We start from the raw sequence: 25850 nt of genomic DNA on the forward strand, positions 1-25850 counted from the left end.
AGGGCTGCAGGACTTTATGGAGATACAGAGAGAAAAGGCCTGGAGGCATTTACATGTGATGTGAATTTTAAAATTGAGAAAAAAACCAAAAGAACTGCGGATGTTGTAAATCAGGTACAAAAACAAAGTTGCTGGAAAAGCTCAGCAGGCCTGGCAGCATCCGTGGAGGAGAAAACAGAGTTAATGTTTCAGGTCCGGTGACCCTTCCTCAGAACAGTGTTTGAAACTGAGATTTTGTTTCACATCTAATCTTCATTTCATATGTTTGGACAACTATAGTTTACAAAGATAATATTTATCCTATTAAAGCAAACAATCACAACAGATAAATTATTGTACAGAATAAACAGATCTTGTATCTTTGTGTCTGTTATTGTGAAACAAAGTTGTTTTGATAAACCTGTGATGATATTAATGCTGAATCTAGTTACCGAAACACAGGTAACAATCCACAGTTTAAAAGAAAGTGATCAATACAGCATTTCAAGAGTAATCCAAAAAATGTTGAGAAATGTGAATAACAAGTTGTCATTACAATTACTACAGTAATTACTGCAAACAGATTTTAATACTACAATGAGCTGTACCTGGTGGAAACAAAATTGTCTGCAGGATCATCGGTATTTCTCCTCAGAAGATTGATCATACTAGTTTGTAATTGTTGTTGTGCTACCAAGTTATGGATGACGTTCCTCCAGAGGAACATCTTCATGATGATCATTCCCATTGGGGATCTGTGCATTATTGTTGGGTTTTGCTTTGTCTAATTCGTACTGTCCTCTTTTACGGGCGTTGTTTTTCAAGTACGAGGCCGTTGCTGCAGCTGTTATTAATACTGCTGCTATTCCTGCGATCAATAGTATTATCGATGTTAAATCTATGAAAATATAGAATGAAAAGATACACAAATCATCAACAGTCCAGGGAAATAGACTCATTGCAAAATGCCTGAATATTTCCAAAATCTAGTATCCAGTGTCTTTTATTTAGCTCTTTCCTGACTGTTTTCCATATTCTGTTCTTCACCTGTTTTCAGTCCTCCCACACTGCATGCCACTCCTTGGCAGTCTGCCTTCAATTCCTTGTCTGTTCTTGTTTACATTCTGCAGGAATTATACACAGGTAACTAAATTCAATGTAATGTTCCACACATATCGATAACAGAATTTCTTCCCAGCTGTTTGCAGAATTTCCAGAGTTTATAATTCCTCTCTATCTCTTCCATTGCTGATAACACAACTAAATATCCTGTCTTTCTTTCAGTTTTCAACCCTAGCCATTCATTAGCATTTTCCCCAACACACTGATTGAGCTGCTGTGTTTGCAGTACGTCCTGCTTGTGTTTCTATCTTTGTTTTTCCATGTTTCCCCCACCTCATTGTGAGAAGTGAGGCCCAGAGATGTGCATTTCACCCACTGATCTGCTCCAATACTCTGCCCGATGGAGTGTGTCATGATTCGAACCATGGCCAGGGGATCTCATTGACTATGAGATTCTTCATTGTGGTTTTTAACTTTGTCCAATCAGGGAGCCCTGGCTGACACAAATATGCATGGGATTCAGAATCTCCTCATTTCAGGGACTGACTCTGAGCTGGCTGGCCAAGGCCAGGTTACTGTGCATGCATAAATATAAGGCTGACTAGGTGACAAGATTCCGGCCTCTGTGCGGTTACTTCAGTGGTGACAAGAACATGCCTGAACAAAATTCTTTTGCAGCAGTCATCGTGGGAGTTGGGGTAAGTATTTCTAACATTGTGCCTTTATTTGGGAAGCTTGACTTGTTTGATACTGCCGTTGAAAACTTGCCCCAGTATGTGGAAAGAATTTGATATTTTCTCTGGGCAAATGACATTGGGACAGATGAAAAACAATGAGTAATTCTTCTGACAGTTTGCAGACCCACAGCATTTTCAGTTATTAAGGGCTTAACTTTCCGTGAGGCACCAGATACTAAAACCTTTCAAGAGCTGACAGATTTATTCAAGGAATATTACGACCCCAAGCCTACTCTAATTCTGAAATGCTATCAGTTTTACTTGGCTGTTACAGAACCCTGGATATCTGCATCATGATGTTTCATGATGTTAAGATGTCAGGCAGAGGCATGTAATTTTGGGTTCACCCTGGATGAGATGCTGAGAGACCATTTGTTATGTGGCATTAATGACATTATCCTGCAAAAGCAACTACTAGCAGAATCCCGAATGGACTTGCAACAGGCACTACACTGGCTTTGTCATTGGAAAACGTGGCAAGTGGAGCATGGGAGTTACAGGGCATCCCAATGGAACTGGATATCCTCCCCTGTCCAACTGATTTTGGGGAACACCACTTGTGTAGGCAATTGCAGAACCTCACGCAGTGTACCCTGGGTCAGCCCACAGCCAAACCCCACAACAAAGCTGAGCCTCAGCCAAGTGGCTAAAATGTTCTTCAGGATCTAGGCCGGCGAGCCATGGTAGTCGCTGCTGGTATGTGGATTCAAGACAGCAAAGGAGTCCTACAAGGCCTGACTTGAGTAAGAAAACTCATAGGTCAGTATCGAGGGGAGTGCACACCTTGGGAAGATCCCCCTACACGGGGTTCGGAACAATTAAATTGCTTATCAACATGCAAATCAGAACCAATTATAATAAATGTCTGATTAAATGGTCACCCGGTTCTCATTGAGGTCAATATATCAGTGGTTACAGAACCAGTCTTTAACAAGGTTTGCTTTGGGCTCCAACCCTTAGATTTGTGCAAGACCTCGGCCAGACTGATAATGTACACTGGGGAACCGTTATAGATTAACGGTACCACTTATGTTCCGGTCCCCTATGAGAAGCAGTTGATGAAATTACTACTGATTGTAGTACAAGGCTTGAGTGCAAGCTTGTGTTGGGGCAGAATTGATTGGGAAAGATTCACCTTGGCTGGCTCAATAGTCTTCAATTAGAAAATGGCTGCCTCAGTGAAGTCATAGTGAAATAGCCAGGAGTTTTTCAGGAAGGACTTGGGACAATCAAAGGGAACAAAGCCACTTTACATGTTGACAGGGAAGCAATTCCACAATCTGCAAGGGCTGCCCAGTGCCATTTGCAATGCGGGCAAAAATAGAGGGGGAAATCAGGAGGCTGGAGAGTGAAGGAATCATCAAACCAGTGCAGTTTGCAGAAAGGGCAGCACTGGTCACACCGATTGTAAAGCCTGATGGCTCAGTTTGCCTTTGTGGGAATTTTAAACAAATGGTAAACCATTTCTCATAGCTGGATAAATACCTGATCCCTTGCATAGAGTGATTGTACGTAAAACTGGGGTGGGGTCTGTGCCTTATGAAGCTGGACATGAGCAACGCCTACCTTCAGTTGTGATGAGATGAGGCTTCCCAGAAGTACGCTACAATTAATACCCATAAGGGTTTGTACCACTAAACGAGGTTGTCTATTGGGGTATCCTCAGCCTGCACCCTTTTCCAGCAGACCATGGAGAACATTTTACAAGGGTTACCCCGGGTTATAATTTATCTGGATGATGTACTGATAACAGGAAAGCCAAATAAAGAGCACCTGGAAAACTTGGACATAGTGCTTAAATGTTCCTCCCAGGCAAGCGTATGCCTTAGACAAGAAAATGTTGTCTATCAGGCACCCCAAGTGACCCAGCTGGGTTACAAAGTCAACAAAAGTTGGTTAAACCCTTTGGAAAATAAAGTGAGGGTGATCAAATGTGCTGCAGCTCCCATGTCTGTACCAGGGCTTGGGTCTTTCCTGGGTTGCTGAATTACGACAAGAAATTCAGTTGTAACCTGGCGTCCACCTTCGCACCCTTACACTTGTTGTGGAGAAAGGGGCAATCGTTGAAAGATGGATTCATTGGAAATCATTGCATAGCAGGAATCAGCCTTTAGGGAAGTGAGAAAGTAGGTATTGTCATCTAAGGTGTTGGCCCATAATGATCCAAAGCAAGATGTGGTGCTGACATGCGATGCTTCCTGTACGGTAGCAGGGTAGTGATGGCTCACGGAGGCCCAACGGAGAGGAATTACCAATAACATATGCTTCCTGGACTTTGTGGCTGATGCTGAATGCAAACGTACCAAGTTGAGAAGGAAGGTTTGGCGGTCATCTTTGGTGTGAGGAAGTTCCATTAATATCTTTACACATGTGAATTTGTCATAGTAATGGACCACAGACTCCTGCTAGAGCTACTTAAAGAAGGCAAGGCTGTGCCTCCCATAGCTTCTGGTCAAATTCATTGGGCCCTTATTCTCAGTGGGTACCATTATCCGTTAGAACACCATCCAGGAAGCCAAATGGCAAATGCAGATGCATTGACCCACTTCCCACTGGTAGATACTCCACTGGTGGTGCCTCCCCTGGAAGAGTCCGTTTTGCTTTAGCACTTTCTGGACACCCTTTTGGGTCACCGGCGACAACATTCAACTCTAGACACAGAAAGATCCCATCCCAGCAAAACTATAATGGCTGGTGGTAGCGGCGGCGGTGGTGGGCGGGGGGGGGGGGGGGGGCGCGGAAACAGAAGTGCCATTACAACTACAATTGAAACCTTGCTTGATCTGGTGAGACCAGGTTACCGTAGAGGATGGCATATTACTTAGAGGAACAAGAGTGATTGTCCCAGATACTGACTGAACTGCACAAATTTCCAAAATGAAGATGTTGGCAAGGAGTTATGGCTGGCAGCCTGGATTGGATGCTGACATAGCTGCATTAGTAGGACAGTGCCCAAATTGCCAATAAGCATCACCACTGGCAGCACTCCATAAATGTGTGGGAATTACTGGGTAAACCTTGGACTTGGTTACACATTAACTATTCTGCTCCTTTCACAGAATCCTGACAGTGTGGAAGCAGGTCTTTTGGCCCATCAAGTCCACACGCCCCTCCAAACAGCGTCCCACCCAGGCTCCTACCCTACCCCTGTAACCCTGCATTTTTTCAATGGCCAATTCTCCTAATCTGAACATCTTTAGACTGTGGGAAGAAACTGGAGCAACTGGAGGAAACCCACACAGACACGGGGAGAATGCGCAAACTCCACACAGACAGTCATCTGAGGGTGGAATTGAACCCAGGTCCCTGGCGCTGTGAGGCAGCAGTACTAACCACTGAGCCACTGTGCTGCCCAAAATGGGCTCAATATTCCATTGTGGATGCCTATTCAAAGTGGTTAGACAAGCATAAAACTCAATTGGCAAATTCAGGAACGATGATTGAAAAGCTATGATCATTATTTGTGAGACATGGATTCGCAGAAGTATTAGTCAAGGACAATGGGACATCATCTGCCAGCAGGGAATTCAAGTATTTCCTAAAGTCAAATGAATTCGGCAAGTTCGGATAGCTATCATACAATCTATCTTCCATGTTTTGGTGGAAAGAACCAAATGTTCAAGGCAGGCTTAATGAAGCAACCTACAACACTGTTCGATATCAAACTGTCCCAATTCCTGTTTGATTATTGGAACATCCCTCATGCAACAATTGGGGCAGCTCCAGCAGTGTTGCCAATGGGGAGAAGACTTTGTTAAAGCTGATAGCTCCAGACCTGGGGTGGTGGTGGCGGGGGAAGGGGAGGTGGAGGGTGAAATGGCAGTAGGAACGCCAATGCCTGCCACATGCCTCCTCTAAGTGAGTTCACTTCATGGGGATTTCATTTGTTGCTGGAACACACAAATGGCCCAGCATGGATATGAGGCAAGGTCGACACAATGTCAGGTCCTGTGACATACAAAGTTCAGGGAGGTGAGGTGGTCCTGAACAAACAAATAGATCAGCTGAAAGCTGCTACTGCGCAAACAGGGCAGGTGAAAAACATACCTGGCCCCTCAGAACAGCCAGAAAAGATGTCAGAAACCATGGGTTGTCCCCCTCTGTCCAGCATTGAGGAAACCTCAGAGTCAGAGATGGATGCAGCCTCAAAAACATTACCGCCGGGAGAAGAGGAAGGAACACTCTTGAGATGCTGCAGATGCAAGAGACGGACAATGGTCTGGTACATGCTGCCCATGTCCAAGTCAGAGGAACCAGACCTGAAGCGAAAACATCCCAGGAGAAGCTACAAAAGAAAGGACAGACCTACATTCCTGGACTTGGTGGTAAGGAAACATGGCCAGGTGGATCTCATTAACACTGAGATTCTAGATTGGCTCAGTTTAACAAACCCCAGCTGATAGATATAAACAGGGAATTCAGAAGGTCTTCTCAGTCTAGGGACTGACTTTGATCTGGCTGGTCACAGCTCATGTATAGGCCATATGTAAATGAAGGATGAAATGGTGATGGGAAACTGGCTTCTGTGCAGTTATTTCAGAATGGCAGTGTGTGGGTTTACAGCCACAAATGCCCCCCCAACCCCCCTTGGAGTTATTACCCAGGCATGTGGGACAAACATAGCGCAGGAGGAAGGTACTTCAACACATGAAAAGGAACACATGCAGGAGACTCCAAGATAATAAAATGTGAGGCTGGATGAACACAGCAGGCCAAGCAGCATCTCAGGAGCACAAAAGCTGACGTTTCGGGCCTAGACCCTTCATCAGAGAGGGGGATGGGGAGAGGGAACTGGAATAAATAGGGAGAGAGGGGGAGGCGGACCGAAGATGGAGAGTAAAGAAGATAGGTGGAGAGAGTGTAGGTGGGGAGGTAGGGAGGGGATAGGTCAGTCCAGGGAAGACGGACAGGTCAAGGAGGTGGGATGAGGTTAGTAGGTAGCTGGGGGTGCGGCTTGGGGTGGGAGGAAGGGATGAGTGGGAGGAAGAACCGGTTAGGGAGGCAGAGACAGGTTGGACTGGTTTTGGGATGCAGTGGGTGGGGGAGAAGAGCTGGGCTGGTTGTGTGGTGCAGTGGGGGGAGGGGATGAACTGGGCTGGTTTAGGGATGCAGTGGGGGAAGGGGAGATTTTGAAACTGGTGAAGTCCACATTGATACCATATGGCTGCAGGGTTCCCAGGCGGAATATGAGTTGCTGTTCCTGCAACCTTCGGGTGGCATCATTGTGGCAGTGCAGGAGGCCCATGATGGACATGTCATCTAGAGAATGGGAGGGGGAGTGGAAATGGTTTGCGACTGGGAGGTGCAGTTGTTTGTTGCGAACTGAGCGGAGGTGTTCTGCAAAGCGGTCCCCAAGCCTCCGCTTGGTTTCCCCAATGTAGAGGAAGCCGCACCGGGTACAGTGGATGCAGTATACCACATTGGCAGATGTGCAGGTGAACCTCTGCTTAATGTGGAATGTCATCTTGGGGCCTGGGATGGGGGTGAGGGAGGAGGTGTGGGGACAAGTGTAGCATTTCCTGCGGTTGCAGGGGAAGGTGCCGGGTGTGGTGGGGTTGGAGGGCAGTGTGGAGCGAACAAGGGAGTCACGGAGAGAGTGGTCTCTCCGGAAAGCAGACAGGGGAGGGGATGGAAAAATGTCTTGGGTGGTGGGGTCGGATTGTAAATGGCGGAAGTGTCGGAGGATAATGCGTTGTATGCGTTAATGCAGGAGACTGTTTCTCTGAGCCACTTGTACCCAACTAACCAGTTACAGAGCAGTATTATTAGAGGCAGGGAGCAGTTTATCCACGTGTCCCATTTCCCGAAAGGGTGCGGGAGAACAGGAGCCCAAAGTAATAATAACAACAGTAATATTAAATTCTGACCTTTGACCCTGATGTCCACATCCTTCTCATCACTTCCATATTGATTGGTAGCTCTACATATATAAATTCCTTGATGTTCTGAGGTTATGTACGGAATACGAAGAAATCCAGGACCAATCTCAATATTGTTGCCATTACTGGGATTTACCCACTCTAATACAGGTGAGGGTCTTCCATCGGACATACAGCTTAATGTAATTTCATCACCTTTAGTGACTTCTACCGGAAAGCCTGACACTGTTTTGTTATTTACTGATATGGTCATGATTGTGTCTCGTGGTTTATCTGGAAAAGAGAAGAAAAAGATGAAAATAGGCAGGCATACCCACAGGATCACTGATACAGCTCCCCAACACTGCTTCAGTTAGCAGGATATCCAAACCTGGCCACGTACTGGGGGAGAGTGGACTTCAACAGGGCAAGAAAAGAACAGGGCCGAATGAACAAAAACCAAAGGTTCATGGAAAATCAATAGCTGAACAATGAACTGCCTTCAAAGACAAAATGGTTTGGGCACAGTCAACGAAAATTCCCACAAAGGGGCAAAGGGAGGCAAACAAATGCAAACGATTTTCCATGTCAAAGGAGATGGAAATTCAGTTAGAAAGTGTGTTTCTGATGCATGTCAGATAGTAATTACAGCTGAGAACCAAACACAATACAGAAGGCTCAGAAGTGATGTGACAAAGCAAAATGAGAAACAGATTGAGAGTTAACATATATAAAAAAAATTAGCTGTTTTCCACAAGCACCTCCACAATAGAGGGTGGTGAAAGGAGGATTCGGGACAATAAAAGAGATTAACATTTAGGGGCAAGTGGCAGAGCTGAGATATGAAACTAATTTTCCATATCTGTCTTTACCAAAGAGATAGATGCCATCCAGGCTGTGGTGCCAGGGGAAGAACCTCTGTCACTTAGAATGGATTAGATTTGATAAAGAGGAATGTTTGGATAAGCTCTCAGTACACAGAGTTGAAAAGGCTTGGGACTAGACCAAATGCTTCCGAGGACATGAAAGGAAGTGAGAATGGAAATTACACAGGTAGTCGCAAGAATCGTTCAATCTTGCCTGGAGTTGAAGTCAGAGCTGGAAGAATTTAGAATTGGAAATCTTCTCCAAAAATGTTTTAAAGATTGAACCAGCGATAGCAGACCAATCAGTTGAACTTCAGCAACGGGAAAACTTTCGGAAACAGTTATTCGGAATAAATAATTGTCACAAGGCTGCTGATGTGGTGTACAGGCTTCCAAAAGCTGTTTGATTATGTCCCACACAACAAGATGTTTGAAGAAAGTGATAAGTCATTGAATAAAAGGCATTACACTAATATAGAATCAAAATTGACTCAGTGATAGGAATCAGAGAGTAGCAGCCGATGAATACATTTTGGACTGGATGGAGACGTATAGCAGCATTCCCCAGGGGTTAGTATGATGACCCTTACTGTTACGAATATAGATGGTCTAGATCTTGTTGTGCAGGAGACAATTCCAAAATTAGCTAATGACAGAAAATGTGGAAGCATTGTAAACTGTGAGGAGGACAATGTTCTGGTCATTTACAAGGGGTAGAGTGGGCTGGTAGGTTACAGCGGCAGTGGCACATTGCTATACAGTTAGCAGGGAGTTGTCCTGGGAGGCTTCAACAGTGACCCTGGACCCCACAACGTGACATGACATGAGGCCAAACATGGACAAGGAAACCTCCTGGTGTTTACCATGAACCATACCCCCTCCCCTGCCGATCTGAATTTGTACTCCTCCATGTTGAACATCATTTAGAGGAAACACTGAGGGTGGCCAATACAGAATGTACTCTGGGTGGGAGACTTCAATGTCCATTGATAAGAATGACTTAGCAGCACCACCGACTGAGCTGGTCGAGTACTGAAGGATATTGCTGCTAGACTGGGTCGGCGGCAAATCAAGAGAGAACCAACAACAGGGACAAGCAAAGGTGACCTCATCCGCAACAATTCACCTACCACTAACATGTCTTTCCAAGACAGCATCAGTAATGCACAGTCCTTGTGGAGACCAAGTCATGTCTTCACATCGGGGAGCCGCAGGATGGTAATGAATTTCTGTGGGCAGTCAAATTTGAGCAGGATGCTCCATACTACCTCACAGTTGACCAAGGCAAACACATTTCTCGATCAAAGATGGCCATGTATTAAGGTTGGTGCTGTTTTCTACACTCTTTTGTTCAGTGTGCCTTGCTATGAAGCTCATATCCACTGTTCCTCTTGATCGATGGATTCCACATTGTGACTCCAGTAGGAACTCTCCCACAGCTGGCAGGTAGTGATTGGGAAGTTTAACAATATTATTCCTGCGATGTATAACAGGAAGACTTCTGTGAAGTGAGTGCAATCTGCCTTTTCTCCTTCCTTTAAGGCAGTCACAATCTCAATGTTAGAGAACAATTGGCATACATTCCTTCTAGATGAAGTCTTTTTTTTTGTCAAGAGTGCTCCTCCACCCTATTTCAGTAATGTAGTGCAGATTCCATCTGTGCTGGCAGTTTGTTGGTTCAGAGCTGCCAGCTGACCTTTTTCAACCTGTGTGTTGTGCTGAGATGATGATGGGTAGCATGTTGTGGGATGGGTTCGAGGGCACTCACCTCCATGGTTACACTTCAGGAAGGAGGTAATGGTCTGGAGATGATGTAGAAGACAGTCATGAAAATGGGACAAGGAATGAGGGACTTCCCTTATATGGAAACAATGAAAAGGTTTGGATTGTGCCATTCAAACAGTGACGGCCAAGAGGGGTTCTCTCAGACATCTCCAAGGCGATGAATCAATTGTGGACAAATAAGGAGGAGATTTTAGTGGCAAAAGGATTGATAACCATTAGATACTGATTTCAGATGATTTGAAAAGGAACAAAGTGAGATGTGATTGCTTTTTCAAAGAAAGCAATTGATTGTTTTCTAGAATGAGCAGCCTGTAATGATGGTGGAAGCAGATGCACTTGTGACTCTCATCAGAGAGCGAGAGACAAATATGTGAAAGAGAAACACTACAGTGTACATGCTCACATAGTTACAGTCTGTTGCACATTGCACTGGGGTAATAATGGACAGTGTCCTCACCTGGGGATCTCTGTCCCTTTGGCCTCTGTGAGAAAAGAAGCTGCTGCAGGGCAGTCTCTGTGTGAGGAGACCAAATCAATTTGGTTAGGACCAAGAGGAGAGTCGGTATAAGAATTTCACTGGTGTCCATTTTGACAAAAAAATCCCAATGACCTTTCATGAGGTAAATAATGCTACTTACACAGGACATGGAAGGTTCCAACTTGTTGTTTAATAACAGGGCTGGTTATTGACTGATCTTGAAGTTTCAGTTCAGCTTCACAGATAAACTGCTGTCCATCCAGCTTTGCTTGAGCCTGTACTGTATGAGAGATAGTGAGCCCAGTACTGCTCGATCCTTTCGCTAATATGTCATTTTCTTTCTTCAGTTTGAGTTCAAGATCCCCTGAGACATTTAATACATGGCACGTAATGTTAACCAGATTTCCTCCATGGCTGGTTGGTATTTGGATTTCAGGGGAAGAGAAAACTAAAAACAAGAGACAGAAACTGTTAGAAACATTTGTTTATCAGTGCGGTCTCTATAGGGATGATGATGAGATGTTGAAATAGAAGTAGGTAATTTGTCCCCTTGAGTCTGCTCCACCATTTAGTGAGATTTTAACTTATTTGATTACCCTCAGCTTTGCTTTTCTAGTTTGTTCCACTAAGCCTGAATCCTTTACTGATTAAAAATCTGTCTATCCCAGCCTTTAATATACCTATTGATTCATTCTCACCTTCCCTCAATGGTGAAATATTCTACAGATTTAATATGGAAATACAAACGGCTAACATCAGCTTTAAATGGGTAGTCCCTTATTCTGCGATTATGCTCTCTGATCTGAGACTCTCCTACAAGGGCAACAAACCTCTCTATATTAACCCTGTCAAGCTATGAACCTTGTCTGTTTCAGTACGACCTCCTCTCATTCTTGTAAATTCTAATAAGTACCTGCCCAAGTTACACGCCCTCTCCTTATAAGAAAATCCCTTCCATACTCAGGATCCACTAGGTGAACCTTCTCTGAACTGCTTCATTCCCTTTGAAGTGAAGGCCAACACCTACTGGGGATTTGCCTTCCTCAATTACCTACTGAACTTGGATACTAGCTTTATGTCATTCTTGTAACTGGATGCTAAAATCCCCCTTTGCTGGAGCTTTCTATATTTCCCTGTTGAAGTAGCGGTCAGCTCCTCTGTTCTTCCTGCCAAAGTGCATAACCGCACATTCTCCCTCATTGTATTCTGTATTTTTGCCCACTTATTTAACCTGTTTGTATCCCTCTGTCAATTCCTCGTGTCATCCTTTCCATTCACTTTCCTCATCCAAATCATTCATATATATAGTAAATAATTGTGGCCCCAGCAATGATCCCTGTGACATTCCCCTCATTATTGATCCCTTTATCCTAACTTTCTGTCTTCTATTAGTTCAGCATTCCTCTATATAATTGTGTGCTAATATCCTGCACCCAACACCATGACTTATTTTTTTAGCCTTATGTGTGGTACCTTATCAAATGCCACTTGAAAATCCAAATGTATTACATTGATTGGTTCCCTTTTATCAATTCTGCTTGTTAAATCCTCAAAATAACTGCAATAAATTAGTCTGCCATGATTCCCCTTCATAAGTCATGCTGAATCTGCTCATTTACATATGACTTTCCAAAAGCTCTGCTATTACATCATTTGGATTATACCTCTTTAAACATTTTCCCCAATAACAGATGTTAGAACCGGCTTTCAATTATCTATTTTTACCTTCCACCTTGTTCAAGTAAGTGTGTTACAATGGAAGCATTTCAATCCCCTGGCCTTTTCCAGAATGTAACATTCTTGGAAGATTGCTACCAATAGATTCACTATCTCTGCAGCTACATCGTTGATAATCCTAGAATGCATTCCATCAGAGCCATTATTTCCTCCAGTACTTTTCCTTGAGTGTTAATTATTGTGTTTATTTCCTGACTTGCCGCCCTTTAACTCCGTTGATTATATCGCAATTTTCTATAATGAGGCAAAGAGAGGCAGCGTTCAGTGGTTATTGTTTACTGTCCATTTTACTACTGTTTCAGGGACTGGTAGAAAGACTCACAGCATCATGCCATGTTCCTCGGGATCCTAGTCAGCATTCTTTCCTGGCCCAAAACTGTTTCTGTTAGTCCTGTTGTTCTTATGAGATATGCACAAAAAGCAGGGCAAATCCAACCCAGCCAATTCCTGCCCTATCAGTCTCCTCTCTATCATTAGTAAAGTGATGGAACGTGCCCTCAACAGCACTATCAAGCAGCACCTGGTCAGCAATAACCTGCTCAGTGACGCCCAGTTTGGGTTCTGCCAGGGCCACTCAGCTCCTGACCTCCTTACAGCCTTGGTTCAAGTATGGGATAAAGAGCTGATTTCCACAGGTGTGCTGGGAGTGACGACCCGTGACAGCGAGTTTGCCTTTGACTAAGTGTGCTATCAAAGATAGTTGTGAATGTTGGAGGATAGACATTTCTACTCCAGGAATTTCCCAGTCAGTTGTGTCCCACCCAACCAAGTTCAGCTGCTTCATCAATGACTTTGCCTCCACCATAAGGTCAGAAATGAAGATGCACTGAGGATTACTCAATTTCATCACCACTGGCAACACCTCAAGAGTTGAAATAGTCCATATTCAAATGCAACAATATCTAGGCTTGGTTTGACAAGTGACACATTTGTGCAATACAAAAACCAGGGAATGATCATCTCCAAGAAGCAACATTCCAACCACTGCCACTTGACATTTAATGGCATCACTGTCATTGCATTCCCCACTAACAACATCCCGGGGTTACCATTGACCAGAAACTAACCTGAACTCACCATACAAATACTGTGGCCACAGGAGCAGTCAGAGACTTGGAAAACTGCGGTGAGTAACTCACCTCTGACTCCCCAAACCATGTCCACCATCTACAAGGCACTAACCAGGAGTGTGATGGAATACTCCTCACTTGCCTTGATGAGTGTAGCTCGAGTAACACCCAAGAAGCTCATTGATGAGGGTAGTGCAGTTGCTGTGTTTACACAAACTTCAGTAAGGCCTTTCAAAAGGTCCAACATAGAAGGTATCTTCAAAAAGTAACAGCCAAAGGGATCTCAGGAAGTTGACAAACGGAATCCAACATTGGTTTGCAAATAGGACACAAATGATGATTGCTGAGGGATGTTTTTGTGATTTGAAGCCTGTGACCATATTGATCAGTGCTGGGATTCTTGCTGTTTATTATGTACATGAACAACTTGGATGTGCATGCAGAAGGTATAATTTTAAGTTTGCCGATGATACAAAAATTGGTAGTGTTATTGATAGTAAGGAGGATGGTTTCAGGATACAATCTGATATTGATTAACTGGTAAATTAGGCAGTGAAATGGTAGATGGAAATCAATCTTGATGAGTATCCAATATGGGAAGGACATACACAATGAATGGTAAGCCCTGAAGGAATTCAGAAGAACAGAGGGATCTTGGTTACAAATCTATAGATTCCTGAAATTATCCACGCAGGTAGACAGGGTGGTAAAGAAGGCATACAGGATACATACCTACGTTTGATGTAAAATGTAGGAGCAAGGAAGTCCTGTCACAACTTTATGAAACATTGATTAGGTCTCAGATGGAATACTGTCTGCAGTTCTGGTTGCCACATTATCAGAAAGATGTGATTGCACTAGAGAGGATGCAGAGGAGATTCACCAGGATGTTGTCTGGGAAGGAAAGGCTCAGTTATGAGGAGAGACTGGATAGGCTCAGTGCGTTTTCCCCACAGCAGAGGAAGCTGAGGGAGGTCCTGATTGAGGGAGACAAAATTACAAGAAGCATAGAGGGTGTAGATAGTGAGAACCTTCCCACATGTCAGACGTGTCTAACACCTAAGGACCTGAGTATGAGGTGGGGAGTAAGTTGTTTAGATGACATCTGAGAAACAAAGACAATCCCCCCTCCCATATGGTGGGAGAAATATGGAACATGCTGTCTGAGGGGGTGGTGGAGGCAGATATTCTCACAACATTTAAGAAGCATCTGGGCAAACACACAATCTGCCGGGCAGAGTAGGCAATGGACCAAGTGCAGGTAAACGTGGTTAGTATAGATTGTGGTTAGTTGTTCAGCATCAGCACTGTGGGCAGGCGGGCCTGCTTCTACGCTGTATGACTTCATGAGCATCCAGAGCAAAGCAGCCTACTTGATTGGCAGAAGGCTAATTCTGATGAAGAGTCACTGGACCTGAAATGTTGACTCTCTTTCTCTCCACATGCTGCTGAATTTCTCCTGCAATTTCTAGCTTTGTTTGTGATAGCTACCCAATTCATTGGCACCACATCCACAAACATTGATTCCCTCCACCACTGCTCTGTATCAGCAGTGTATACTATCTGCAGGATGCACTGCAGAAGTTCGCTCAAGATCCTTAGTCAGCACCTTCCAACCCCACGATCACTTCCATTTAGAAGGACAACGGCAGCTCATACATGGGAACAGTACCATATGCATGCCCACTTCCAAACTATTCACCATGCTGACTTTGAAATATGTTACCATTCCTTCACTGTCACTAGGTTACAATCCAGGAACACTGTCCCCAACAGCTCTGCCACAATTGCATTGTGGGTCACCCTCCAGCTCATCGACACTTTCTCAAGGGCAACTGAAGATACACAATAAGTACTGCCCAGCTATTGACAGCTAGTGCATAAAAGAAAACAATCCTGCAATCTGAGATAATGGGAACTGCAGATGCTGGAGAATCCAAGATAACAAAGTGTGGAGCTGGATGAACACAGCAGGCCAAGCAGCCTCTCAGGAGCACAAAAGCTGACGTTTCGGGCCTAGACCCTTCATCAGAGAGGGGGATGGGGAGAGGGTTCTGAAATAAACACCTCCGCTCGGTTTGCAATAAACAACTGCACCTCCCAGTCGCGAACCATTTTAACTCCCCCTCCCATTCCTTAGACGACATGTCCATCCTGGGCCTCCTGCAGTGCCACAATGATGCCACCCGAAGGTTGCAGGAACAGCAACTCATAGTCCACTTGGGAACCCTGCAGCCCAATGGTATCAATGTGGACTTCACAAGCTTCAAAATTTACCCCTCCCCCACTGCATCACAAAACCAGCCCAGATCGTCCCCGCCTCCCTAACCTGTTCTTCCTCTCACCTATCCCCTCCTCCCACCTCAAGCCGCACCCCCATTTCCCACCTACCAACCTCATCCCACCTCCTTGACCTGTCCGTCCTCCCCGGACTGACCTATCCCCTCCCCACCTCCCCACCTATACTCTCCTCTCCACCTATCTTCTTTTCTCTCCATCTTTGGTCCGCCTCCCTCTCTCTCCCTATTTATTCCAGTTCCCTCTCCCCATCCCCCTCTCTGATGAAGGGTCTAGGCCCGAAACGTCAGCTTTTGTGCTCCTGAGATGCTGCTTGGCCTGCTGTGTTCATCCAGCTCCACACGTTGTAATCCTGCAATCTCATTTATTTAACCTTTTCTCAGGATTTTGGTAACACTGGAAGAGCTGCACTTAACATCTGTCCTTGGTGAGTTTACTGTAAGTGGTTCACTCCAGAGGATATGTGCTAATGAAACAGTGGAACTGCTCTCAGAGATAATTCTCTGGCTGTGAAACACTTTGAGAATCCCTGAGAATGAGAAAGGGACTACAGGAATGTACAATTCTTCTTTCATTTGGTCTTGTGGTAACTTGTGTTTGCAACTTTTGAAACGACATTTGTCAGTATTAAAGATTAGACAGTGGTCAATGTATTTACTGGTAGCTGCTTCTCTATTGTTTAAAGTGATGAAAGTTCTGACACGTTGCAATGTTGACAGTGATGAACTATCAGAATGTTGCTGAATGGTAAGCCACCCCAGCCCTCCCCCCACAACCAGAATCCTTACCGTACACCTCAATGAAGACCGTGTGATTCTTTGAGGGAACTGATGGATACTTCTCAAAATCAGCCATACAGACAACTTCGATCAGACCAGTTTCCTGCGGTGTCCACGCTGCTGTTGATTGGACAGTGTTAGAATTTGGCCTTGTGGTAACTGAGTTCAGTTCCTCACCATCCTGAAACCATCGTACTCTCATCTTCTCAACTGGATAGACATCTGAGACCTCACATGTTAATATGACCTCTTGCTTCACTTCTTTGGGCCTTTTGTCCAGGATTCTAGGCTGATCCATGAAAGCTGTAATACAGACAAGAAATTCACTTCATTTTAATTTGCTGCGGTGTATTTTAGTTTTTAATGGACAGTGTGGAAAAGGGAGCAATGCAGGTATTGGACAATACATCACCCCAGGGATTTACCACATTCACCCATAGTGAGGAAACTGGAGTCATCTGCAGGAGATTATATCGCACTATAAGAAGGATCTGCTAATGCCGATCATGGGATGTGACTGGTAAATTTGTCACAGCTTTTCTTATTCATTCACAGGGTGAGGGCGTTGCTGGCTGGGCAGCAACTACTGCCCATCCCTAATTGCCCAGAGGGCAGTTAAGAGTCAGCCACATTGCTGTAGGTCTGAAGTCACATGTCAGCCAGACCAGGTAAGGGTGGCAGTTTCCTTCCCTAAAGGACCAGATGGGTTTTTCTGACAATTAACAATAGACTCATGAACACCATTGGAATCTTAAATTGTTTTTACTGAATTCAAATTCCACCATGGCAAAATTCGAACCCAGAACATGAACTAGATCTCTGGATTAATAGTCTAGTGATAATACGACTAGACCAGTACCTCAATTCACAACAACAAATCAGCTCACTAATTTTATTTTTAAATTAATCTTGCTAATTTTCAGACATTGCAAATATTGAGATAATAAAGTGTGAGGCTGGATGAACTCAGCAGGCCAAGCAGCATCTCAGGAGCACAAAAGCTGACGTTTCGGGCCTGGACACTTCATCAGAGAGGGGGATGGGGTGAGGGTTCTGGAATAAATGGGGAGAGAGGGGGAGGCGGACCGAAGATGGAGAGAAAAGAAGATAGGTGGAGAGAGTATAGGTGGGGAGGTAGGGAGCAGATAGGTCAGTCCAGGGAAGACGGACAGGTCAAGGAGGTGGGATGAGGTTAGTAGGTAGGAGATGGGGGTGCGGCTTGGGGTGGGAGGAAGGGATAGGTGAGAGGAAGAACAGGTTAGGGAGGCAGAGACAGGTTGGACTGGTTTTGGGATGCAGTGGGTGGAGGGGAAGAGCTGGGCTGGTTGTGTGGTGCAGTGGGGGGAGGGGACGAACTGGGCTGGTTTAGGGCTGCGGTGGGGGAAGGGGAGATTTTGAAGCTGGTGAAGTCCACATTGATACCATTAGGCTGCACGGTTCCCAGGCGGAATATGAGTTGCTGTTCCTGCAACCTTCGGGTGGCATGTTTTTGGCACTGCAGGAGGCCCATGATGGACATGTCATCTAAAGAATGGGAGGGGGAGTGGAAATGGTTTGCGACTGGGAGGTGCAGTTGTTTGTTGCGAACCGAGCAGAGGTGTTCTGCAAAGCGGTCCCCAAGCCTCCGGGGACCGCTTTGCAGAACACCTCCGCTCGGTTCACAACAAACAACTACACCTCCCAGTCGCAAACCATTTCCACTCCCCCTCCCATTCTTTAGATGACATGTCCATCATGGGCCTCCTGCAGTGCCACAATGATGCCACCTGTAGGTTGCAGGAGCAGCAACTCATATTCCGCTTGGGAACCCTGCAGCCTAATGGTATCAATGTGGACTTCACAGCTTCAAAATCTCCCCTTCCCCCACCGCATCCCTAAACCAGCCCAGTTCGTCCCCTCCCCCCACTGCACCACACAACCAGCCCAGCTCTTCCCCTCCACCACTGCATCCCAAAACCAGTCCACCCTGTCTCTGCCTCCCTAACTTGTTCTTCCTCTCACCCATCCCTTCCTCCCACCCCAAGCCGCACCCCCATCTCCTACCTACTAACCTCATCCCACCTCCTTGACCTGTCTGTCTTCCCTGGACTGACCTATCCCCTCCCTACCTCCCCACCTATACTCTCTCCACCTATCTTCTTTTCTCTCCATCTTTGGTCCGCCTCCCCCTCTCTCCCTATTTATTCCAGAACCCTCACCCCATCCCCCTCCCTGATGAAGGGTCTAGGCCCGAAATGTCAGCTTTTGTGCTCCTGAGATGCTGCTTGGCCTGCTGTGTTCATCCAGCCTCACATTTTATTATCTCGGATTCTCCAGCATCTGCAGTTCCCATTATCACGATTGCAAATATTGAGTCTGTTTCTTGTATGCCAATCACTCTGAGCGGTCCATGCTGATGTATTCCTGATTTAGCTTCACTGTGATCTTTCCTTTAACTGTCCCAGTTGAGGCTTGGATTGCAATGTTTGTAATCCAGGTGTAAATCTCTTTTCTTGTTATCTCTCAGAATCTGAATTCTTAGCATTTCCTTAAAGGATTATTTGGTGTAATATACAAGATGATCAGAGGATTAGATAGGGTGGACAGTGAGAGTCTTTTTCTGAGGATGATGACTTCAGCTTGTACGTGGGGTCTTAGCTACAAATTGAGGGGTGATAGATTTAAGACAGATGTCAGAGGCTGGTTCTTTACTCAGAGAGTGGTAAGGGCGTGGAACGCCCTGCCTGCCAATGCAGTTAACTCAGCCACATTAGGGGCATTTAAACAGTCCTTGGATAAGCATATGGATAATGATGGGATAATGTAGGGGGAGGGGCTTAGATTAGTAAATTGGCAGCTCGTTCGATAGGCGTAACATCTTGTGTGTGAAAAAACTGTTCCCTCAGGTACCTTTTAAATCTTGCCCCTTTCACCTTAAAGTCATTCCCTTTAGCTTAGGACTCCCCTCCCCGGGGAAAACACCTTGGCCATTCACCCTATCAATGAGCCTCATGATGTTGTAAACCTCTGTAAAATCATCCCTCAGCCTACAACGCTTCGGGGAAAACAACCCAGCCCATTCAGCCTTTCCCTATAGCTCAAACCTCCAATCCTGGCAACATCCTTATAAATCTTTCCTGAACCCACAATGGTTTTAATAACTTTTCTTTTTAAACTTACAGCAGTTCCTTCCTTATTCTTTTATTGTAAAACAGTCCTTTTCCTATTTCAGTCAGAAATCAAAATTAAAGTAAAATACAAAGTAGCAGTATTTACAAAGCATTTGCAGCAAACTTCAGCCAGAAGTGTCCGACTGAGATGCCTAGCTTCACAGATGTCAATGACAAAATGAAACAGTATTTGTGAAAACTAATTAAACACTTGTATTTGTCCCTGATTTATGTTTGTTTGTATTTTTTGTGAATGGGGCTCAAAAAGTTGGTCTTTGATTTTAAAGCATAGATTTATCAGATTACATTGTTGCTTTAATTTTACTTTGCTAAAATTACTATGTCTTTAATAAATTGCCATATCTTTTGTTTAAGATACAGATTGATGTATGGAAGTAATGTTTTGCAATCTGAGATTGTTCATTTCAAAGTCTGTTTGGAAACTATTGGAGTGAATTTTGAGGGTCTTTGAAGGTTTTAATTTTACTGTGTTGCAAGTACAGAAATAGGATGGTTCAGTTGGTTCAATTGTCTGTCTCTGCATCAGAACAAATTCAATACTGTTTTGCTTAATGTTGTTTACCTGCAAACTAACAGTTATATTGCAGCAATAAGCAATGATGAATGAAACAGTATATTCCAGCATTGTATTGGGCACTGGTGGTCATCTTGGAATCAAACTATTAAGACAATTAGCTTGAAAAATTGCAGTTCTGAGCTGTCAAGCTTGGTTTTACACATTCTGTGGGTGGATTAAAGATCTGTAGGACATTTACAATTACACCATGAACTGGTGAGAAAGCTGTATGTTTGCATTCTTATCCAGCATCAGCAATGTTTACCATCACACTTTATAGTAATGACAAAATGGGAACTAACAACAATTTTTGTCAATATCATTTCCTATTGGTTATTCTCAACAAATTATAAATATTTAATCTATGGTATTCTCTAAATGAGGAGAGTGTTTCTTGTGCAGCTGGAACTTACAGTAGGTTTGCAGAGTGACAGAGGAGTTTGTGATTGACATTGTGGCGTTAGAGCCCAAGTCCACTTCAGCCAAGCAGGTGTACTCCTGTCCATCATCTAATAGACTTGCAGTGAAATTGAAGACATTTCTCAACCTGTTATCTTCATCCGGAAGACCTTGTTTTTCTGCAGAATTTCTCTGAACAATCTCACTCCCTCTTATCCATGTGAGAATGAGTTTGTTGTTTGGGTAGACTCTTGGTCCGATGCACTGCAGACTATATCTCCTGTTAACCTCCAGCACTTCAGGGAGCAATGTAGTGTTTATCTCTCGATCTGTTAAAGGAGAATCACAGTTAATAGGATTCACAGAAATAGTGTGTTTAAAGTTTCAGGCCTCCACTTGGTGCAGGTCAGGAATGGAAGTGGACTAACCAGTGTACAGCTTCCCAACATTTTGTCAACTCCAGCATGTAGCCTGAACTATGTGTGCACCCAGTAGGAATCCCCAACCCACCTCTGCAGCTACCGATTAGACTCATTCATACCCTTGTTAAGGGGAATAAGGGAGGCTGTTTGAGATTTTCCATTCAGTCTCCAGTTTCCCAATACAACAGAGACTGATGAACTGCCTGGAAGCAGACCAGGTTACCAGTACTCAAGGCAGCTTGTGGGCCTTCATGCCTGCGTAAGTGCAGGTCCCGTTGAAGACTGCCATATGGAAAGGTTCTCCCTGCAATGGTGTTGGATGAGCTGCTTTCTCTTGTTTCACATGAAACTTTGAAAAACTGGTGGAAATGACTTCAGCCTACATGTGACTCCAGACCTTTAACAAGCTTTCAGCATCCTGGGGGTTACCATTTCTCAAAAACGGAGCTGAACTTGTCATACAAACACTGCGGCTACAAAAATAGATCAGAGGCTAGGAATTCTGTGGTGAATGACTCATCTCCTCCTTCTTCAAATCGTGTCCACTATCTACAAAGCATGAGTCAGGAGTGCAATGGAATACTCCACACTTGCCTGAATGAGTGCATCTCCAACAACACTCAAGAAGCTTGACACTATCCAGGATGAAGGAACCCATTTGATAGGCATGACCACTATCTTTAATATACATTCTCTTCACCACAAAGCATGGCGTACCATCTAGGAGGAGATTCACTGCAGCAGTTCATCCAAGTTCAATCAACACCACCTTCCAAATTCATGATCACTTCCGATGAGAAGATCAAGGGAAGCAGACACATGGGAATACCACCTCCTCCAAATTCCCCTCTAGGCCTCTTGGCATCCTGGCTTGGAATTAAATTGCCATTCCTTCAGCGTCACTGGGTCAAAATTGTGGAAATCCCTCGCTATTTCTTTTATCTGTTCAAGGGATGTGTCATTGTTGGTTTAGTGATTGTTGCTCATCCTTAATTCCCCGAAGGGCAGTTCAGAATCAACCACATCGCTTTGAGCCTGGAGTCCCATGTAGGCCAGACTGGGTAAGGACAGCAGATATCCTCCCAGAAACGACATTAGTGAACCAGGTATGACAACACTGATCATTACTGAACCGGTGTCAAACAGCAGTAAATCAGACAAGTTCCATTTGTAATCATCAGTACTGTCCCATGCCACTGTATTTCTTTAATAGAACACGGAACAGTACAGCACAGGAACACACGCTTCAGCCGACAATCTTGAGCCAAACATGGCGCTAAATAAAACTAATCCCTTATGCCTGCCATTGGTCCACATCCCTCTATCTCTTGCATATTCATGTGCTTATCTAAAAGTTCCTTAAACACCTCTATCGGATCTGCCTCCACCACTGCCCCTGCAGGGTATTCCACGCACCTAACACCGTGTGTGCAAAAAACTTGCCCCCTACATCTCCTTTGAACTTTACAATATCAGATCTCGAATTTTCACTTACTGTATACTGCGACACTCTTTTTCACTTCATTCAGCGTTGAATTATTTGATTTACATCTCACAAAACATGATAGTGTAACATCCCACTTCTGGATACTTTGGAAATAGTCATAGTGCCAAGCAGCGCCAATTGTTCTGTTAGAATTTATTCCTGGTTTAAGTTCTACATTTATTGTTGGATAAGAACATGTTGTGCTGCAGTTCGTCTCCAAGGAGTCCCCAAATTCCACCGCTGCAGGATTTGTATCCATTGAAACTTCAAATTTAGGTTCAGTGTCTGCCAAGAAAACAAAACGCAGTAGATCAAAGATATGGAGATGCCTTTAATCAACTAACTGAAATTAGACTGAACTCGGTTTCTCGATGCATCGTTGCTGCTAACACTGCTGAGTTTCTCCAGCATTTTCTGTTTTATCTTTTACACCAGAGCTGGGGATAGGAAGAAGCATCATTTCAGGAAAATTGCCTGGGATGGCTCCCCACTGCGAAGGACCATCACCCGCACTGCTGCCCCAACCTCTCGCTTGTCCTTCACTCGACATGGGACAGAGAATTGGCCACGACTCTCAGAGTTTGACGCTGAAGCGCTGGCCCCATTCGTACCAGGCAAAACGACCGCACTTGACGTTTCAGCACAAGTTAAACGGAGCGGGACTTTGTAGTTCTTTGTTCCCTACCTTCGCCACAACCCATCAGTAGCGTCTCCAAAATAAAGTGCCCCAAATGTTCAACTAAATTATCAGCAAAGCGGAAAGCCCCCAGGAGTACCAGGTCTGGACACACACTGAACAAAACAGAAAAAGGAATTTACTTTGTTCACAATAACTCACCTGTTATTCTGAACATTAACACGGAGAAGTAAAGACATCCAAGCAGAGATTTCCTCCTAAAATCCATGTTTGTAGAATTTAAACAAAAGGCTCGTCTCTGCTCTGGGCTGGAATCAGAAACTGTAAGTGTGCTTCCTGGCTTGTCGAGCAATTCCACTACATCAAGACCCACACCCTTTCCGGGATATTACAAAGAGGTTAATTTTGGGCAATAATATGGAGAAATTCCAAAAGTAAATTTCTTTCACTTTAACGTTTCACACATTAAGTTGTCTTTTTGAACCCTTTTGTCGAATGCCCCACCTCTGTGGCTGGGACACACAGAATAGACTGTGCCGCCGCACCAGCCCTTTTCAGACCCAATGGGATTCAGGTCGCTCTCTCTGAGGGCCTTTTCAACATGTGATAGTCACCATTAATCCGCTTATTGAGTTGGGGCCATGTGGGTCACGGTCAGTGGAAGGTTGTACTGGAGGGGTACTGCGAAATTCTGCCATTTTCATAACAGTACCTACGTTTGAAACCTTGGAGTCAGGATGCAAGGCAATCAGTGAGCCATAAATCAAGAGTTATTAGGAATCAAATCAAACACATTGACAAGTAACAAACTGTCCTTGAAAGAGACTGGGTCACACAACATCAGATTCTTAAGGAAACTTTTATTTGAAACTAAAATGTTGCTTGGTGGACACAATGTACACCCAACCCTGTAATGCACACTGGCCACACTAGTCCTCAAACATTCTGTTAAGCACTGCTTTCCACTCTCCAGGGCCACCCGGCAGAATGGGGTTAGTTATCATGGTTATCACAAACATGGTGGGGTGATGGGCTTGTTCCGGCGCTGTATTTGTCTGTGCAGCTGCACAAGAGAGGCAGGCAGTCAGGCCCAGATAGCTGTTTAGACTGCTCGCTGCCTGGACTTGTTAACGATCATCTTTACCCAGCTAACAAGTTGGCTCTTTCATCATCCCCTTTTGCTGCCCCCACCCACCATAGTCCAGGCAACTAAAGGCCAAGAGGATGTGGGTGAACTGTAAAAGAATGAAATAACAGATACATCAAATGATGGAAGAGGAGCAGATAATACAGTTACACTTGGGGTCCCAGAACAAACTTAACCTTTCATCACTCAGGCCTGCTGCATTCAGCAGCCTGTACATTAAATACCTGGTGATAAAGTGGAAGATTGTTGTTTAGAGTGCCTCCTGTTGGGAGCCCAGCACCTCTGCAGGAAAAGCAAAATCCCATTGTCTAGAAAGTGAATGATGGAAACGGAGGGAAGGTTCGGCAGCAGCAACATGCCCAGGAAATTCCTGAGCACCAAACAGAATGGCACGGCAGGAATCCTTTTCAAGACAGCTCAAATTGTGGGCTGGGACTTCTGAGGGACGTGTTGGTGCCAATGTGAAATCCTTTCCAAACAGTGGGCAGATCAGAAAGGTGTTCACCACATATTAACTGCTTTGCTATCACAGATGCTGACAGGAACAAATGCAAAATGTTTGTGCCTAGGGATGGTATTGGCCAGAACATTACTTCAACAGACAGTTCCTATGGTGCCATTGCATCTGTTCCCCTACTGTAAAGCATGCTGGTGAATCTGTGTATCCCAGCAGCACAAATGCTCTTGCCCCATGCCACCTCAATCTATATCAGTGGAGATGCATATTTCTGAGCTGCGGCTCCCTCATGACAGCCACTGGTCCTGACCATACAGTGCCCTAATGTGAAGCAACCATCTTCCAAATTCTGATGAGGTTGTGATAAAAGATAGTCAGTTCCTGCAAAGAGTTGTGTCAATTCCTCTGACGTATGAACAGGAGCTGTGTGTCATAATTGAGGCTGTGTGTCTGAGGGAAGAAATCCATCTCTTGTATATATCATCCAGGAGGGAGCTCGACATGAAGACATTGCTGCAGGGTCTGAAGACGGAATGTCACAACCAGGGAGCAAAATCGTACCAGTGCCTGATGACCCTCTCTAGTTGGGAGTTGTAGTACTTTTTCAGTGGACCCAATGATCAACTGCTGTAGCAATTGGAGCAGTCTTATCCAGCATCCAATGTGAATGGTAACTTTGATCTGCGTCTCTTGCCATGTCATTGGCCAGGATGCCTTAGTATACCAGATCGATGTGAAGTAGAGGAAATGGATGGCACCCATCTCCCCTGGCAATGAAGTGTAGAGCTGGAGGAACACAGCAGGCCAGGCAGCATCAGAGGAGCAGAAAAGCTAACATTTTGGGTTTAGACAATGCCGGAATATAACAGTTCACTTCCCAGCTCATGCTGTCACCACTCCTGCTGCTTGAATCAAGTCAACTTCTAA

General features: G+C 44.7%; 1 protein-coding gene across 1 annotated transcript; it reads right to left on the reverse strand.

Annotated features, from left to right (window-relative positions):
* Positions 1 to 373: 373 nt before the first annotated feature.
* On the reverse strand, positions 374 to 23621 carry LOC132206319 (intercellular adhesion molecule 1-like). The gene is made up of 7 exons (XM_059639924.1): positions 23521 to 23621; positions 22692 to 22967; positions 20789 to 21103; positions 16659 to 16952; positions 10926 to 11213; positions 7646 to 7930; positions 374 to 877 (listed from the first exon to the last, which is right to left on the reverse strand). Exons 1-7 carry the CDS (start codon positions 23585 to 23587, stop codon positions 678 to 680), a joined length of 1725 nt encoding a protein of 574 aa, XP_059495907.1. The 5' UTR covers positions 23588 to 23621; the 3' UTR covers positions 374 to 677.
* Between the last annotated feature and the right edge of the window lie 2229 nt (positions 23622 to 25850).

The sequence above is a fragment of the Stegostoma tigrinum genome, chromosome 35, assembly GCF_030684315.1.
Source record: "Stegostoma tigrinum isolate sSteTig4 chromosome 35, sSteTig4.hap1, whole genome shotgun sequence".
In the NCBI taxonomy this organism is placed as follows: Eukaryota; Metazoa; Chordata; class Chondrichthyes; order Orectolobiformes; family Stegostomatidae; genus Stegostoma; species Stegostoma tigrinum.